This window comes from Dromiciops gliroides, chromosome 1 (genome assembly GCF_019393635.1).
Source record: "Dromiciops gliroides isolate mDroGli1 chromosome 1, mDroGli1.pri, whole genome shotgun sequence".
Classification (NCBI taxonomy): Eukaryota; Metazoa; Chordata; class Mammalia; order Microbiotheria; family Microbiotheriidae; genus Dromiciops; species Dromiciops gliroides.
This window is the reverse complement of record NC_057861.1, coordinates 597,619,570-597,639,391: the sequence shown is the minus strand read 5'-3', so window position 1 is coordinate 597,639,391 and position 19,822 is coordinate 597,619,570. Positions and strand designations below refer to the sequence as shown.

At 39.8% G+C, this 19,822-nt stretch overlaps 1 protein-coding gene across 1 annotated transcript; it reads right to left on the bottom strand.

Annotated features, from left to right (window-relative positions):
• Positions 1-9,804: 9,804 nt before the first annotated feature.
• On the bottom strand, positions 9,805-11,753 carry LOC122735746 (ras-related protein Rap-2c-like). Its single transcript, XM_043977494.1, has 2 exons — positions 11,688-11,753; positions 9,805-11,384 (listed from the first exon to the last, which is right to left on the bottom strand). Exon 2 carries the CDS (start codon positions 11,361-11,363, stop codon positions 10,704-10,706), a length of 660 nt encoding a protein of 219 aa, XP_043833429.1. The 5' UTR covers positions 11,364-11,384; positions 11,688-11,753; the 3' UTR covers positions 9,805-10,703.
• Positions 11,754-19,822: the final 8,069 nt, after the last annotated feature.

Here is a 19,822-nt window from a genome sequence, read left to right as displayed (position 1 = left end):
TTTTTATTAATAATCTGCTAGCCTTATTAATAAAATGATTAAATTACCCAGAAACCATGTCTCTCAAATTTTTTAATCATCACATCATTAAGGGTTGGCCCAGGGGCAGCTAGATGGCGCAGTGGATAGAGCACTGGCTCTGGAGTCAGGAGTACCTGAGTTCAAATCCGGCCTCAGACACTTAACACTTACTAGCTGTGTGACCCTGGGCAAGTCACTTAACCCCAATTGCCTCACTAAAAAAAAAAAAAAGGGTTGGCCCAGGGGGCAGGTAGGTGGTACAGTGGATAAAGCACCAGCACTGGATTCAGGAGTACCTGAGTTCAAATGCGGCCTTAGACCGTTGCAATAAATTGGATAACAAATTAAATTTATCAGACCTTCTAACAATTACACAAAATATTTTTGCTTAACATTCCTTTCTACTAGTATTTGTCTTTCTCAAAAACAACTTAAAATTTATCCTGATATAAAAAGATAGGGGCAGCTAGGTAGCACAGTGGATGGAGCACCGGCCCTGGATTCAGGAGGACCTGAGTTCAAATCCAGCCTCAGACTCTTGATACTTACTAGCTGTGTGACCCTGGGCAAGTCACAACCCCAATTGCCTCACCAAAAAAAAAAAAAAAGATAATTAGATTTTTATGAAATAATATAGCTGGAAACCTCTAATCTGACAGATATCTATCTCTCATTCGAGCCTTGATGTTAAGACTAAGTTGGTTAAAATGTAATTCCAGTGTAGACTCCACAATTCACAATAAAGTCTTATACTACAAATTCCAAATTACTACCCCCTCTCTTCAAAAAGTGTTTGCAATGTAGGAAGGGATTCACTTTTCTACATGAAGCAATTCCAAAAATATACCCAATTAGATTGGCTTTATTATATTAACCCTTAATATTACAATTTTTTTTATAAATGATAGCCAAATGATTTTAGGTGAAACATCCTTTTTACTTTAGGCAAGTGCTTCAGAATATTAACAGTTTTTAAACATTTTTGTTTCCTTTAACAGTTCTGCTCATAATGTAGCAACATCCAGATTAGAAAGAAACTATTATCATAATAGTATATCTTTACAATATCACACATGAGAATATGGATTTGAAACATAAAACCCTTTTCTAGTTATCTCAATTCAGATGAATGTACCTCTAAATTACTTGGAATAGAAAATCGTTCTGAAGAAATTTTAGTGGAACTTATATACAACTGATCTGTAAACTTTCCCATTTTAATTGGGGGTAGTAGGTATTTTCACCTCAGTAGCTCTTAGGTTTAACTATTATAGAATTTATAACGTCACCAGCAAAGTTGAAACACATAACCATTCAAACATCTTACCAGATAAAAACAACACAGAAATTTTTTTCATTATTATAATCCATATAAAATAAAATACTTTTTACACTGAAAGTATGATGTAACAATATCCAAATTAAAAGAGAATCTATTTTTCTACCTATGTTGTTGTTACCGAATTTCACAATTTAGACATATATTTAATTTTACATTAACAATACTAAGAAATACATGGGGGCGGCTAGGTGGCACAGTGGATAAAGCACCGGTCCTGGATTCAGGAGTACCTGAGTTCAAATCCGGCCTCAGACACTTGACACTTACTAGCTGTGTGACCCTGGGTAAGTCACTTAACCCCCATTGCCCCGCAAAAAAAAAAAAAGAAAAAGAAATACATGTAAAGCTTTCTCTATTTGAATTCACACCTGTGATAATTAGGTTGTTTTAAAGTGTTTTGGGCTAAAATATGCAATTCTAGTTGAAGAACTGGATTTTGGCCAAGGCAAAAAAAACCTAAGGAATTTGATTTGACTTGGGCAGAGAATGATCCGTTTTCCACAAGCAGAAACCTTTGAGTTTTCACAGGAGTTAATTAAATAATTCTCAATTTGAACAATACAATGAAACATTTATGGTCCTATGTAATAGTCACAGATCACAATATGTGTGTGTATAGATATACATATAGGCATATACATATATACATACATACATATATATATATATAAAGTTCAGTCTCTCTCTCTCTCTCTCTCTCTCTCTCTCTCTCTCATAGCTAGTAAGTGTCTGAAGCTGGATTTGAACTTAGTCCTTCTGAACCCAGGGCCAATATTTTATTCACTGCACCACCTAGCTGCCTCCTCAATATTTTTACTGTAACTAAAATTATATATGGCGTTAGATTTATAATATTGGCTTCCTACACACCATCCTGAAAGATGGGCAGACACAACTGGCAGATGCTTAGCTAACCTTACTCATAGAAGACTAAAGCCAAAACTGCATTAAATTTTAGGACAGTGTGGTTCAATGATATTTTTTGTTTGTTTGTTTTATTTTTTTTGAGGAATAAAAGTCTTTAAATTTTTTTCTCTAATCATAAATATTTTTATTTTAAGTTTTGAATTCCAAATTTTATCCCTCCTTCCCTCCCTCTCCTTCCCCCTCCCTGAGGCAGTAAGCAATCAGATAGAGGTTATACATGTACAATCATGTAAAACATTACTATATTAGTCATTTTATATAAGAAAACTCGAATAAAAAAAAATGAAAGTGAAAAACAGCATTCTTCAGTCTGTGTTCAATCAATATCAGTTCATTCTTTGGAGGTAGATAATATGCTTCATCATTAGTCCTTTGGGATTATCCTGGATAATTGTATTGCTGAGAATAGTTAAATGATTCACTGTTCTTCATCAAACAATATTGCTGTCACTGTGCATAGTGTTCTCCTAGTTCTGCTCAATTCAATCAGTTCATAGAAGTCTTTCCAGGCCTTTCTGAGATCATCCTGCTTGTGATTTCTTATAGCACAACAATATTCTATCACCATAATATACCACACTTTGTTTAGCTATTTCCCAATTGATGGGCATTCCTTTGATTTCCAATTCTTAGCCACCACAAAAAGAGCTGCTATAAATATTTTTGTACAAATAGGTCTTTTTCTCTTTTGGGGGGATGTCTTTGGGATATAAACCTAGTAGTGGTATTGTTGGATCAAAAAGTATGCACAGTTTCTTTAAAAGTTGCTTTTATCAGGTTTTTTGTTGTTGTTTTTTTGCAGGACAATGGGGGTTAAGTGACTTGCCCAGGGTCACACAGCTAGTAAGGCTCAAGTGTCTGAGGCTGGATTTGAACTCAGGTCCTCCTGAATCCAGGGCCGGTGCTTTATCCACTGTGCCACCTAGCTGCCCCCAGTATGCACAGTTTGATAGCAAATTGTTCTCCAGAATGGTTGGATCCTTTCATAACTTCACCAACAGTAAATTAGTGTCCCAGTTTTTCACATCCCCTCCAACATATATATTTGCATTCTGATAGGTGTGAGGTGATTCCTCAGAGTTGTTTTAAGTTGCATTTCTCTGATCAATAATGATTTAGAGGATTTTTTCATATGACTAAAGATAGCTTTGCAGAATCTCAATTTATAATATCAATTATTTCATATTGTATTTTATACAAGGCTATTTATTCCAAGCATTTCATATTATGGGATTCACTATTTCTAGCTAATCCACTGCCAAATATATATACATATATATTTTTTTTTTTTAGTGAGGCAATCGGGGTTAAGTGACTTGCCCAGGGTCACATAGCTAGTAAGTGTTAAGTGTCTGAGGTCGGATTTGAACCCAGGTACTCCTGACTCCAGGGCCGGTGCTCTATCCACTGCACCACCCAGCTGCCCCTGCCAAATATTTTAAAAGCAACAATAATCTACCCTAATTATTACATTTAGGAACACCTTGCTTATCAAATTTCTCCTAACCCTCTATAACATTGACTATTGACTTTCAAATCAATCGACAAAAATTTCCTTCTCAATCTTTCTACTTAAAGTCAAACGTTTTCCCACCCTCTCTCTCTTATGGTTCAAAGACCCAAACCTTCTTATGTTTTCCATATTTTTCCTCAAGTCTTTATTTCTCTTTCCAAATCTTCCAAATCCATTACTCAAACTTACCAACTTTCCTTTGTATTTCAAATATATCTCAAACTATTCTTTCTACTAAACATTTCCTTCATAACTTTAGCACATACTGCTGCTAACCTTTCCCAATGTGTATAGTTAATTTCAATTTAGGAGATTTTCTTCATTAATTTACCTATCATAATTATACTCTGTTGCTTTATGGTTGCAATTCAGGCTTGATCTAGGGGATCAAAAGACCTCCACTGTACTTGCCTCTTCCCTAGTCCCAGACATAGTTTGTGGGACAAATTCTCTTTTAAAGTTAAAATCATTAAGATGTTTTTAGTTACAAAGACTCTTAGGAGGCATGCAGTGGCTTATGGTCTTTTTGAAACACAGGAGTGGGGTTCTGACTTCTCCAATTTCTTTTGTTTAGGGATTCAATTAAACCTGGATTTGTAAACTTTTAGTATTCAAGATTATTTTCCAATTAAAATTGTTAGTAAATCTTTCAATTTAGTTTAAATTTAACTGAAATTTTCCCTGAGGGGGGCCACCATGGCTTAGGATGGGTGGGAGGTTATCAATTAAGACTAAAAATTAAAGGTACAGGACACAAAACATTGAGGCTACATCTGGAAGTCTCCTTTATTCTTAGTTATAAAATAATAAATCTGAATCTGTTATAAAAGTGGGTAGGACTCTCATATAATTCACAGCAAAATGTCTAACTTCAAAATACACCAATTCAAAAGTTATTCCTAAATTGATCCCTACTCTTTAATTTGCAAAACTCCTAAGCATACAATAAATATGTCTAACATTTCCTTACAAGCTTATTTTTCTCATCAATCAAATCCTTACATTTTCAAAGTTGACCAGTTCAGTTCACTTGATGAGTGAAAGGAAAGATCTTTTTGAAAGTTCAGAGCTCCCCAGGGGGTGGCCACAATTACACTGACAAAGGCTCTTTATCAAACCCACCGAGAAACACACAAACAGACCTACAGATTAAAGGACAAACAAACAGAAAACATTCAATGGTTTATCATAGGGGCTTCAGGAAAAGGCTACTTTGAGTTTAAACATAGATGACATGACGAAAAGAACACAGAAGTGCTTGAATTTAAAATGTTATTCTGTGAGGCTCTCTGCTGAAACAGGTATTTGAGAAAACACACATCAACAAACTTAGGGCTGATAATAGGCAGGCTTCTGATCTCACTTTAGGTTACTAGCTGTCTCTGGTCACACACATATAAATACAAATTTAACTTAACATGCCACAAAGATGAACAAAAGGCTTCACCTTCCTTAAAAAAATTTAGTATATGGGGGCAGCTAGGTGGTACAGTGGATAAAGCACTGGCCCTGAATTCAGGATGACCTGAGTTCAAATCCGGCCTCAGATACTTGACACTTACTAGCTGTGTGACCCTAGGCAAGTCATTTAACCCTCATTGCCCACCCCTCCCCCCCAAAATAGTCCTTTTTTGGGTCAAATTCTGGGACAAACACACACATGTATCAATGTGTGTATACTTTTATATGTTGATATATGTAGCCCATACATGTTATATTATATTATATATATCACACATATGTTAGGCTATTATACAAATTCTTAAGCATCTCCCTCAGATCCTTCATATCACCCAAGAGATTCTATTTTGGTTTTCATTTTCTTTCTCTTGAGATTCCAATTGATCTAATCTTTCCTGGAGTAGAAATATTTTAGAGTCAGTCTCTTTTTCAATTTTGAATTTTTTTCAATGTTTTCTTGGAGGGATGAAAGCCTAGATTCTGCTTTCCTCTTAATGGATTCTAACAACAATTGTTTAAATGAGTCTCTCTTAGAGTGTTTTATTTATTTATTTATTTTGGCAGGGCAATGAGGGTTAAATGACTTGCCCAGGGTCACACAGCTAGTTAAGTGCCAGGTGTCTGAGGCTGGATTTGAACTCAGGTCCTCCTGAATCCAGGGTTGGTCCTTTATCTATTTTGCCACCGAGCTGCTGCAGAGTGTTTGATTTTTGACCCCGACTTCTCCAGCAACATTTTTAAGTAGATAATTTTATCTCTATCAAATGAACCCCATTGGTGCCTACAGTTTTACAGATCAGATTTTGTGAATGATTTCCAAAAACTTGCAAGTATCCAAATAATACTTCAAAGCCATTTGACTGAATGCAGTCCCTTTTGGGGAGTCAGATAAAGTGAACCCCAAATTAAAGCCCATGGGTCTTTTTGCCAATTCTCAATTAAAGATGGGGAGTCTGAATTCAATCAAGATTAGGTACTTACTGGTGCAATGGGGAGGAGGCTTGAGGACTGGACATAAGGGACCCATGCTGGTACCAGGGTCTCTAGAAGCTCACTCTCTGCACTGCGAAAGATTTAATTTTCAATGAATTCCACTACTACCACTATTTAATGTCATCCTGAAATAAACTGAAGTTATAAGTGGAGGAAGAAAGCATCTTTAACTGAGATAACAGGGTAGCAAACCTGCCACCCTGGGGGATGGCCCATGAGTGTAGAGCACAATGGATTTCCAAACCCAGAGACCCATGAAAAAGGTCCTTATACTTTCAGGAGGAGAGGGAGAGCAGGTAGTATAAGATAGCAAGGCCTGGTCATGAGATGCCAGCCACTCTCGGCAATCTGAGCAAGGAAAACTGCTTCATTCTGGCTATTTTGCCCTTCATGCCATGAAGGGCCAATGGAAGGGGTAAGAGCATCAGGGGCCACTGTCTGGCTCAAGTTGGCTTTAATTACAAGGAACGGTTCTAGGTCGGGGACTTAAGCAGTGACTCAAGGTAGGGAATGCAAGAACATTACTGGAATTCTGACATTGATTAAGAGACAGTGGCAGGGTGCAGCTAGGTGGCGCAGTGGATAAAGCACTGGCTCTGGAGTCAGGAGTACCTGAGTTCAAATCCGGCCTCAGATACTTAACACTTACTAGCTGTGTGACCCTGGGCAAGTCACTTAACCCCAACTGTCTTACTAAAAAAAAAAGAGAGAGAGAGAGTGGCAGTTAATATTACATTTGGTATTAATTTTTTGTTATGGAATAGGGATAAATATATGCAGAAATAAAGGTGATATTTAAGAACAATAACTTTTTTATACACCCACCCAACTCCCTTGCTGAGGTAGGGGGTTCATGAGTGTGGTATACTACATATTTTCAGACTTTCCCAATGTATTAATCAGTTTTGCTAATTTTTTTCCCCTTTCTTCCTTTTCTCTTTAAAAATATCACTTGTTGGAGCAGCTAGATGGTACAGTGGATAGAGCAGTGGCCCTACATTCAGGAGGACCCAAGTTCAAATCCAGCCTCAGACACTTGACACTTACTAGCTGTGTGACCCTGGGCAAGTCACTTAACCCCAATTGCCTTACTAAAAAAAAAAAAAGAGAGAGAGATAGTGGCAGTTAATATTACATTTGGTATTAACAATTTTTTGTTATCAAATAGGGAGAAATATATGCAGAAATAAAGGTGATGTTTAAGAACAATAACTTTTTTATACACCCACCCAACTCCCTTGCTGAACTCAGACACTTGACACTTACTAGCTATGTAACCCTGGGCAAGTCACTTAACCCCCATTGCCTCACCAAAAAAAAAAAAATTAAATCACTTGTTATAAGGGTTGGCTTAAAGGGTCAGAAAGGGGGAGAAAGGATCCTGGGAGAAATTTTGGTGATATAAAAACCCAAAAGATCAATAAAAATGTATTTTTTAAAAAGAGTAGCAACAGAATAATCAGAGGTAAAATGCATGGTCAGGACTGGGAAAGGATGGAACAGATAAGCAAAGTTTTCAGAACAAGTTAAAACTGGGGAAGAATTATAAAGATTAGGTACACTATCACCCCACCCTAACAGAAACAGTTAGATAAAGGCCAGTGTTTTCAATTCTGTGAAGCATTCCCCCCCCCCAACTTATTCCTTTTTTTTGGCCTCAGAAGGACCCAAAGGTGGTTAAAAGAGTAGAATTAGGGGGAAACTAGGTGGTGCAGTAGATAAAGCACTGGCCCTGGATTGAGGAGGACCTGAGTTCAAAACTGGCCTCAGACACTTGATACTAATTAGCTGTGTGACCCTGGGCAAGTCACTTAATCCTCATTGCCCGGAGGGGGCGGGGGGGGGGGGGGATGGGATTAGCTTTTGAGAGCAGACTCAAATAAAGGGTCCTTGTAGAATGTGTTTAGTCCATGGATATTTGTGTCTGACTTAAAAAGTGGACATTTCTGTAAGTGAAATGGGCTTTGTTGCTTTACCAGGACAACACAGATCCTTGTGAACAGCACTTGGTTTAACAAATGTTTAAAAATTAACCAATTGTAACTTGTGATACCCTTTGTATACCCTTTGTGATAATTATAATTGTGATACCCCTGTGTAGTGTGTGCTTTAAGAATGATTAACCCTAAAATGGCCATATTTCGGATCAACAAAGAAAAGACCAGACTGGGGAAGAAAGAAGAGGAAATGTGGGTGGGTGGGACTTCCCTTCCCTTTGGCTTTGTCAATAGGAACAAATGGGCTTCGGCAATTAGAGCGGGTCGTATGGCCAGATGTAACAGAGTCCTGGTGATTTCCTGTAAAGCTAATGAATTTATTTGGAGGATTGCTTATATTTAGCAGCTAGTAATCTAACCACAAAAACTGTTCTCCTCTTCCTAGGCCTGAAAAAAACACTCTTTAAACAATTTAAATCTCCAAACTTTTCGAATCTTTGAAGATAAAGGAGGAAGACAAAAGCAGTGCTAACAGTGGCTGGCCTGCACAGGTCTTTTGACAGGGTTCTCTAGAGCACCTACGTTCCTTTACTGGAAAACTTGCAATAGTCGTTAGCTAAAGCTTTACAATGGACTTTATATCTATCCTCTCCTTCCACCCTTACAACTCTGGTGCTATTATTCCCTTTTTACATAGAGGGAAGGTCAGAAAGGCTAAACTCTAGATCCCACAGCTAGTATGTATCTGAGGCAGGATGTTAACTCACATCTTCCTAACTCACTCTATCTACCATACCACTGTGTGCCTTACTAGGAAGGAATTTCTTCTTCTTTTTTCTTAAAGGACTATAAAAATGTGGGTTGTTTCCCCATGTTCCACTTTACCCCATTCTCCTCCCTCTCTCTAAAGGTGAAGAACTATTATTTCATGCATTTGCATAGTTTTAGACTTAACCTTAAGCACAATTTGGAGAAGGAAATGGCAAATTACTCTAGCATCTTTGGCAAGAAAAGCTCAAATGGGGTCACCAAAGAGGCCGAAATGATTAAAACAACAAAAACAAACCGGACTGAACTGAACTGAACTGAACTAGGCAAAATTGGTGAGCCGCTGAAGATTTAGAGTCAGGAGTCTTGAACTTAAGTCCTGGTTCTAAGACTTATTATTAGCAGAAGTTATTTAACATTTGAGTCTCAGTTTCTGCATCTGTGAAATGGGGATAATGACACTTGCACTGGTTCCTTTATGGAGCAGTTGTGAGGATCAAATGAAGTTAAGTTATTCCAGCTAAGGTATTTCAACGATTTGTCATCAGTAATAAATCATTGCCCCTGGAGTCAAGAACACAGTTCAACCATCTCAGAAAGTAACAAGCTGTGTGACTCTGGGCATAAGCCTATTTCCTCAGTTGTAAAATGGGGGGTGATAGCACTTACCTCAGGATTATTGTGATGATCCGAATAAGGTAATGTGGAAAGCACATAGTAAACTTGAGCCATGTGATCAAACTGAAAGGAGGAGGAAATTCCTTTACTGTAGTTAATAGAAATTTATTTACAAATATTTACACCCAACCTCCGGAACACAGTCCAGAATTGGACGAACCAAATTTGTATACCAAATATATATGCATATGTTCGTATATATTATGCAATAGGCAGTCCTTACACCTGAAGGGTTTACAACCTACTCAGGAAGCTAAAACAATGAGGAATGCTTTAGGAAGCAACACAGCTGCAAGGGTAAACCGTGACACTGAGCACATGCGGGGTAGAAGAAAACAACTGTTAATGGGGTCCCTAGAAGCTAACATGCCCCTTCCTGCAGAACTGATTAAAAGCGGTGGCAGACTGCAAGCAAAGCAATTGAGTTTGGCCATGACAGCTTAGCATGGATGTTGTTTTTCAGAGACTTGGCACATCAGGCACTTTCCACTGTACAGACAAGAAAATAGCTTCTCATATTCAGTGTGATAGGATCTGGAGCTGGAAGGAATCAGCTGGTCCAAACTCCCTCAAAGTGTCCCAAAGTTTAACTGCATAGAAGCGTTTTTACTGCTACCCTACCCAGAGTACAGCCCCAAAGCCTTCTGCGGGACCAGCGTCCACCACAAAGGTCCAGCGGCACCCCCTCCCGGAGTTCAGCCTAAACTTCAGGACCGAAAGCTAGGACTTTCGGGTTATTCACACTTGGCACCTCGTTTCTACCCCGCCCATCCTAGAACAGGATCGTCGGCACCGTCCAAACCACGCAGGCCCTAGTCAACCCTGGGACCCAGTCCCATAGAGCCCCCTAAGAAACTACTCCGCTGCGCCCCTTAAAGGGAGAAGTGTGTCAGTAGCGCCAGGATACCTACAGCAGCTTCAGCCAGGTTGGGGGGGGGGAGGGGTTCGAGAGTCTGAACCAAAGCGGCGGGGAAAACTGAGAAAGAAAGGGAAGGGCACTAAGCCGAGGCTGCATTTTCTTTCTCCAGGTTTGGGTCGCTCAGAGACAGGGGAATGGCGAGCGCTAAGACACAGCACAGCTGTGGCGCTTGCGCATCACGGCTCCGGACTTGGGGATCGTCCCCATCGCCCCATCTGGCGCTCCCACTGGGAAGGTCTGGCGGCGCCGGCGCAGTGCCGGGCTGAGGCGGCTAGGCAGGTGCACAAGCTGCAGGAGCTCCTGGAAGAGGCTCAGCACGTTCTCTCCGCGCTTGGCCGACGCCTCCAGGTAGATGCCGCCCCACTCGAGCTGCACGGCGGCGATCACGGCGTCGGGGAAGCTCCCACGGGGCGCCAAGTCGCTTTTGTTGCCCACCACCACGATGGGCGGCGGGCTGAGCGCCTCCCCCTTGGTCTCCAGGATCTCGGCGCGCAGCCGCCGCACCTCCTGGAAGGACTCGGGTTCCTGAAGCGAGTAGACGAGGGCGAAGGCGTCCCCGCGGCGGATGCCAAGCTGCCTCATAGCCGGGAAGGAATAGCTGCCGCTCGTGTCCATGATCTCCACGCGCACCTGCTGCGCGTCCAGCTCATACTCCAGGCAGTGCAGTTCCTCCACCGTGCGCTTGTGCTGAGACTCAAAAGTGTCCGCCAGGAAGCGCTGGATCAGCGCAGTCTTGCCCACGCCAGCCGCGCCAAAGAAAACCAGGCGCACGCTGGACTTGGGCTTGGCTGGGTTCAGGGCCATGGTGTCGGAAGATAAAGGGACCTACGAAAGAGAGACCTTCCCAGATTGTGGCGACACCTGACTGAAGCTCCAAGCTAGTGGCAACACATATACAATCCTCCTTTTTTGACCCACTTCCTTTGATTAGAGTGTCCGACCCCCGCTAGCCTGCTTTTATAGTATATATTGGCCAATAATGGTCCGGGGAGGGGACCCACACCGAGGGCTACTATTGGTTAAGAAGAAAATGCATAACTGAAAAAGCTTCGCCCCTCCCATTTACCTCCTCTTCACCCCTCCCATATACCGCCTTCCTCTTTACTCCTTTCCTTCCTTTCTTCTCACCTGGTCACCTACTGTTTCGAGCTTCACAGATCCCAGGATCCTGAGGTCAGAAGGGTTCTGTCCCACGCACACTCCTCACTCTTAGTGTTCTGCGCTCTTAGCTCACTTGGATGGCTGGGATGAGGGTGGAGAGGCTCAGGTCACACCGAGTTCGCCAGTTTTTGGAGCTGTCTGGGAACGCAGAGGAAGATGGGTTTTGTTTTATTTTTTAACTAATAAAAAATCCAACATTTAGAAACCCAGAGAGGTAGCCTTCCATCGTAGTCCTACTAATCAAATCATGAAATTCAAAGACTGCCCCTGCTGTAGGAAAAGCCCTCTAATTTCCTCGCCTATAAACTGCTTGGGGACAGCGGCACTTGAGGTTATTGTTTGTTCATGGAGGTGAATGTTTATAGCAGCACAAGTGAACAATAAAAACTGTGTTCTGAGCTGTGCTTGGCACTAACGGCGATACAAGAGCAGTAACAAGCTTTACAGAACACCTGTACAGATGTCTCATTTAGTCCTCGGAACAACCTAGCTGGAAAAATAAACCCAAATAACTTTATTTCTTACCGGTTGTAAGGCTACCGGTTGTAAGCCTAACTTGTTCTCTGGCTTCCTTCTCCTTCTCCACAGTTGTAAATTTAAACTTAAATGTTATTAGGAAAGTTTTATTAACTGGAAAGTGCTTTCTCCCGGAATGTATAAAGCACCCGGGCCCAGAGTTTATAGTTTGAAACAATATTTGTTGAAGTGAACTGCCATTCTGTTTCCAATTAGTTTTATTGTTGTTGATAGCTTTTTTACATGACCTTCATTTTCGAATATGCCCTTCCTGTTCGCCTAACAAGTTATTCCTTTTCGATTTTGTTTTCAGTGAGAAACCTCCGAAGGAAGAACATTTTATTTTCAGTGAATTAGAATATAGTCTTGAACCATTATGAAAACAAAATTATCTATCTGTCCATCTATCTATACGTCTTTCTATTAGCTGACTTCTAATTGAAATTCACCATTTCCTTCAATTATGAACATAGACCCTAAAATTCAGAACCTCCCATTTCCAATTTATTTATAATGCACACTTTATAGATCACCCTCCCACACGTCCACACACATATGAAGTCTTCATTATTTAGTGCTCCTTCACAGGTAACCAATTTGCCACATCTATCATTGGACCATGAATCTGGAGATAAAAGGAACCACAGAGACCACCTAATCCAAACTCCATTTTTTTGAAGAATGAAAAAGCACCTGTTAAGTGCAAAATGTGGTTTGTCCTTCATTCTCTCTCTTTTTTTTTGAGTGAGGCAATTGGGGTTAAGTGACTTGCCCAGGGTCACAGAGGTAGTAAGTGTCTTGGGTGAGATTTGAACTCAGGTCCTCCCAACTTCAGGGCCTGTGCTCTATCCACTGTGCCACCTAGCTGCCTCTGTGTGCAAAACACAAAAGCAAAAGCAGCCCCCCCTTCCCTAAAGCCTGGTTAATAATCACTGGTCTCTGTCTTCATTGTGTGAGTTGTCTGTAGCTTCAGAGGAGCTGATCATTATTCTGATTATCTATAGATGTTGCCAGGCTCCTTAGCCATTCATCAAAGGCACAGGCCCCTTCTTCTAACTTTTCTCTCCACTCACTGGTGGTTCCCACTGCCATTCTGATTTTCAGCTGGCTGAAAAGGAGTTTTACTAAGCTGTACTGGTCACCTTTGTGTAGAGTCAGGTTATTTTCTTTGCCCCACCTTCCCCATAAACAGTAAACATTGAACAGTCCCTCTAGCCAGTATGTTATAATAAGAAACCAAGAATCCAAAACCAAATCACCTTCTGAAATTCTTGTTATTTGGGGAATTATTTTTAATGACTTTGCCAGATGGCCTTGTACTTTTTTTTTTAAGTGAGGCAATTGGGGTTAAGTGACTTGCCCAGGGTCACACAGCTAGTAAGTGTTAAGTGTCTGAGGCCAGATTTGAACTCAGGTCCTCCTGACTCCAGGACCAGTGCTCTATCAACTCTTCCACCCAGCTGCCCCTGTACTTTTTAAGTTGTTCAAGAATATCAGTAGTCAGGACCTTAAAGAACTTATTTATTATGTTGTATCAGTTTGCTATATATAAGATTACATGGGGCAGCTATGTGGTGGGAGTGGATAGGCCCTGGCCAGCACTGGACCTGAAGTTCCCAAATCTGAGGCCATCTCCAGTTGTCCTGATATATATCTTGCCTCTGAACCCAGATGCCTCTGGAGGAGAGAGTGAGGTTGGTGACCTTGCAAAACCCTCCCTCCCTTAAATCCAATCCACTGCAAGTCATGACATCACCCTGATGTCATGGTCCTCTTTGAGAATAAAGGACCAACCACTTTCTCATGATAGTTACTTTGTTTTCCTCATCCTTTTCCTGGTCATTTCTCCCTAGCTATCCTAAGTGTAAACATTCCCCTCCAGGGGTGAGGTTCTAAGCTCATCCATCACAGATTGCATTTATTTAGCTGGCATAGGAATTACTAAAGTTTCCTTACCAAATCAGAGTTGCTTTTAATTGATAGTTTTGCTCTAAACTCTGGCAATAAGTGATAAGGACAACAAGGTACAGAGGAAAATGGTGGTAACTACCTTAGTGACCTTGGATAAGTCACTTAACTTCTCTAGACCTTACTTTCTTCATCTGTAAAATGTGGAGGCTGGACTAGATGGCCACTGAGGTCCTTTCCACCTATAGTTCTATGATTTATGATCCTGTGACTGCTGCTTGAGGATGTCTGAGTGTCCCTGTGAAAGGCCTTTGTCCTGGCAATCCTATTCATCTTTATACCAAATCCCAGTTAATCCTGAGCATTACCTGAGCTAGGATCCCTAGGTCGAAGCCCCAGTCACCTAGTCAACCTAATCAACTCTTAGTTGCAATTCTAATTTCTCTGTCTCTTTATGGAATATATCTCTAATTTCCATTTTTTGTTCCCCTTGAGCAGAATTGTCAACAATAGAATCAGCCATCAGGTATCATTGCTGCACTCAGTGATGCCATCAAACAGAGGTTATCATTTAGCTCAAGAGGTTTGTGCTAAAAATTCTTTCATGGTTCCTAAAGCAATAAATAATCATCCAATTATGTAACAAATGTTTTTTTCTCTGTGACAACAAATATGTGCATGTTTGAAGCACTATAGGTTTTTTTCTGCAGCTTTTTCAAACTGTCATGATCATGCACATGATTTTGGTGTTTGTTCAATGATTATATCAAACTCTGCTTCCACCTAAACCTGACTGATGTTTCTTAACCTATTATCAAATTATTTGCAAACCACCACAAGAGTTTGACTTTAGAATAGAAACCAATTCCCAGGGTATGGTCAGATAGATGCATGTGCATATTCTGATTTGTGTTCTATACATTGCAGCAGAGTAGCTCTTTCATTCCCTTCTTTTACCCTGTAAATTGCACCCTATCAACTATGTAATCAAATGACCAAGATGTTACAAATGTTTGCAGCTTAAATGTCAGACTGTTTGGAAAACTATGATTGCTGCAAATGTATACTAAAGACCATCTTGAAATTAGCATGTACCACCACAAATGTTCTACAGAAACAAATTTTACATTACTTCTTATTACAGTATTAAAAGTGTTTTCTGGGGGCAGCTAGGTGTTGCAGTGGATAGAGCACCAGCCCTGGAGTCAGGAGTACCTGAGTTCAAATCTGGCCTCAGACACTTGACACTTACTATCTATGTGACCTTGGGCAAGTCACTTAATCCCAACTGCCTCACCAAAAAAAAAGAAGTGTTTTCTGATTTAAACTTATCTTCCATATTCCTCTATCTGGCAGATTTTCAAATGAACTGGTCAGCAACACTGGTCAGTCAATCAGAAGAGTTTCTGGTGAGAGTATAACTGTTGTGCAAGTGGTAGAAAAGACATGTCATGTCTGAAAAATTCTTTTTCCTTACAAAGGTTAATTTATGTATAAACATTTTTTAAAATGAAGCAACATATACAGTTGAACTGTAAGCAAAATTATCATTTTGTGAAGTAGAAAAGTAAATATTTCCTATTGTAACTAGTTATTCATTTTTGCAAATTGGTTAGATGGCTAAAAATAAAAAAGAATTTCTATCTCTCAACAAAAAAGCATGTCAAATTTTTCTACCATTTTCCACAACATATTTGTGAAATTTTTCACTTTATTATTGTTTTAAATCAAAATACAGGAAAACTACAGTGCAGAACGGTATTTGACTATTTAGTGTTGAGCCAAATATTGCAAATCTTTGTTCAGATTACATAGGTAATTTTACGTAGTTTTTTACATAGTTATTATTTCTATAATTTTTCCTTTGACCAATTCATTATTTAAGATTTCATTTTTAAGTCTCCATTTAGGTCTATATCTTTTGTTTGGAATCCCTGAACCAATTCCTATTTTTATTGCATTATGCTCTGTGAAAGATGTATTGACTATTTTTTGCCTTTTTACATTTGTTTACTATATTTCTATCTCCTAATACATGATCGGTTTTTGTAAAAGTTCCTTATGGTTCAAAGAAATATGTATATTCTTTTGATGTCCCATTTAGGAGATGCCATAGGTCTTTTAACCCTAGTTCCTCCAGATATTTGTTTCATATTTTCCCTGTGTTTATCTTTCTGTTAGACTCATTCAAAATTGATAGAGGGATATTAAAGTCTCCTGTCACTATTGTGTTACTATCTATATATTCTTGACTCTCAGATAATATTTCCTTTATGAATTTGGATGCTAAGGTATTTGGAGGATACAAATTTATTACTGACATTGGTTTGTTGTCTTTCGTTCCTTTCAGCATAATATAATTTCTTTGTTTATCTCCTTTTATTTTTTGAATGCTTGTTTTTGCTTTGTCTGAAAACAGGAAGGCAGCTCCTGCTTTTTTAGATTTGCTTGATGCATAGTAAATTTTTTTTCCCATCCCCTCAGTTTTATTTTGTTTGTTTTTTAAATGTGTTTCTTTTTTTTTTTAAGTGAGGCAATTGGGGTTAAGTGACTTGCCCAGGGTCACACAGCTAGTGTTATGTGTCTGAGGTCGGATTTGAACTCAGGTACTCCTGACTCTAGAGCCAGTGCTCTATCCACTGTACCACCTAGTTGCCCCTTAAATGTGCTTCTTATAATCAAGAGGTTGTAGAGTTTTGTGTTCTTATCTTTTTTGTTCTATTGGATTGTTTAATCCATTCACATTTAAAGTTATGAGTGAGGTTTATATTTTCCTCCATTTGTCTCTAGAATCCAGGGCTGATACTTTATCCACTGTGCCACCTAGCTGCCCCCCTTCACTGTTACCTCTATCAAATTTCCACCTTCACCTCTGTCTCCTTGTACATTTAGAGAAGAAGTCTCTTAATAGTCTTTCTGTTGTCACTCTGTTGCTGTCTGCATTTATTCATTCTTCTGATATTTCTGTTGTTTAAGGTGTTCAAGAAACAAAAAAATCTCTTTAGTTGAGGTTTTCTTTCTAAAAATGTTTCAAACTCTTTATTATTGAACATCTATATTTGTTCAATACGGTTAAGCAGATTTGCAGGATAGGCCCTTTGGGCTTTTTGTAATACATTATTCCATTCCCTCCTCCTTTTTCTAGTGGGTACAGAATGGTCCGTCTTACTCAAATGACCTTTCCTTTGTATTTGAAGGTCTTTCTCCTAATGACTTGTAGAACTTGTTTCTAAAATGAATTGTTAAATCTAATCATTATATGTCTTGGAGTTTGCAGCCTTGGGTTTTTTCCTAGAGGCAATAAGTGATTTCTTTATTTTATTTTATTCTTTTTTTTTTTTTTTGCAGGGCAATGGGGGTTAAGTGACTTGCCCAGGGTCAAACAGGTAGTAAGTGTCAAGTTCTGAGGTCGGATTTGAACTCAGGTCCTTCTGAATCCAGGGCCGGTGCTTTATCCACTGCGCCACCTAGCTGCCCCCAATAAGTGATTTCTTTCAATTAGAACTTAATTTTCTATGTTCAAAGGTTCTGGGCAATTCTCTTCTATTATTTCCTTCATTATGACATTAAGATTTTTTTGTCCTATCATGTTCTTCTGGGAAACCTATAATTTTTAGGTTGTCTTTGTACATCCTATCTTTGAGATCCATGTGTTTTGCTTGCATAGTGAGCATATTTTCTTTTTTTTTTTTTTTGAGGGGAAATGAGAGTTAAGTGACTTGCCCAGGGTCACACAGTTACTAAGTGTCAAGTGTCTGAGGTCCAATTTGAACTCAGGTCCTCCTGAATCCAGGGTCAGTGCTTGATCCACTGCACCATCTAGCTGCCCCCATATTTTCTTTTAATGTTCTTGGGTTTTGCTTTTCTTCTAGGTTGTCGTTCACTTCTGGGTATTCCCAATATATTGTTCTCTCTTGCAGATTCAAGTTTTTCTGTCCCGCTTATTATTTTTGTAGTGTAGGACATAACTTCTGCTCTCAAAATTCTCATTTCTCTTTTAAACAAGTCAAGAACAGTGTGTTGTGGTTCCATGTTCTTATCAAATTCCATAGGGCCCTCTGTCTCATCAAATGTTGGATCATTTTCCTTTATTTTACAGTATTTATAGATGCCTGCAGTTGTTTACTAGATCTGAAAGCCTTATTTCCTTCTGTTTTTCCTGTTGATTTATCTCATTATGTTCAGGGTCTTTGAGTTTGGTTCTTCATGAAATCTTTGGTGCTTTCAGTCTTTTCCCCCTCCCCTTATTTTCCTTGTTACTCATTTCTTGACTCCCACCTTTTTGATTGTGGTTTCCTTGACTGGATCTTAAAGCCTCTCAGCCTCTTCACATACTGAATTCACAAGTTCACCAGCCTAGGATTTTGCCCCAACCGACTTTTGGTTGGTTAGAACTGACTCCAGCAGGGTGCTGTGTCTTTTCCTCAGGCTTGGTGGAGTGCTGCATAGACTCCAACAGGAATGGTATCCTGTCTTATGACCCATCTCACTTCCTCTGCTTCTCAATTCTCTGGCTAGCACTGGCAATTCAAAGCTTTTCAGTGTTGGTACTGCTGGGTTGCAGCTCCTGGAAGGCTTTTTTTTTTTTTGAGGGGCAATGGGGGTTAAGTGACTTGCCCAGGGTCACACAGCTAGTAAGTGTTAAGTGTCTGAGGCTGGATTTGAACTCAGGTACTCCTGAATCCAGGGCCAGTGCTTTAACCACTGCGCCATCTAGCTGCCCTCCTGGAAGGCTTTTAGTCCTAAAGGGTTGTGGCCAAGTAGGCTGTCAAGGCCCAAGCAAACTTCCACAACCTGGAGCCAGGGTCTCCATAGTACTAAAAACTGGTATGTGGGGGTGGATTTGTAAGTAAGCCCATGTCATGTCCTTGTATCTGCTAGTGTGGCCTAGATGCTGGTAGTATGGGAGGTGGGGGAAGAGTGCTAAATGAGCTCAGAATCAGTAAGAATCATTTCCTGAATTATTTTTTTAACCTTCTTTTGGATTCTAGATGTCCTATACTAGGGGGCAGCCAGGTGGTGCAGTGGATAAAGCACTGGCCCTGGATTCAGGAGGACCTGAGTTCAAATCCAGCCTCAGACACTTGACACTTATTGACTGTGTGACCCTAGGCAAGTCACTTAACCCTCATTACCCTACCCCTCCCCCCCAAAAAAGATGTCCTACTATGGAGCTAGCTGAAGTTGTTTTATTTTTAGCACCTAATTTCTGTTTTGGAGAAGTTTAAAAGTTTGGAGAGATCAGAGAAAATGTCCAGTTCATCATATTGTTGTTCATGTGACCTAGAAGTTTCCAAGACTATAAATTATAGATTAAACTGCTTATCTGCACCAGTGAAGACACTTTTTACAATGGGAATTCCCCACAATGATAAAAATCATTAATGGGGACCAAAAAAATTCCCAGGCCTAAGATCCTGTTAATGATGTTGGATGTTGGAGGTAGAGAGGGAAGGATTCTTGCTTTTTCTGGTTTCCTGAGTAACGAAAGTCCTAGGCATAGGACACATTAGTCTCATTCTGTGTAATCAAGGTAATATGCCTCTTTCCCCAGGAAGCCCTTTCTGCTAGTAAGCAGGTTTTCATACAGACTCCTCGTAGTTGATTTTATTTGTTTGTTTGTTTGTTTGTTTGTTTTGCAGGGCAATGAGGGTTAAGTGACTGCACCACCTAGCTGC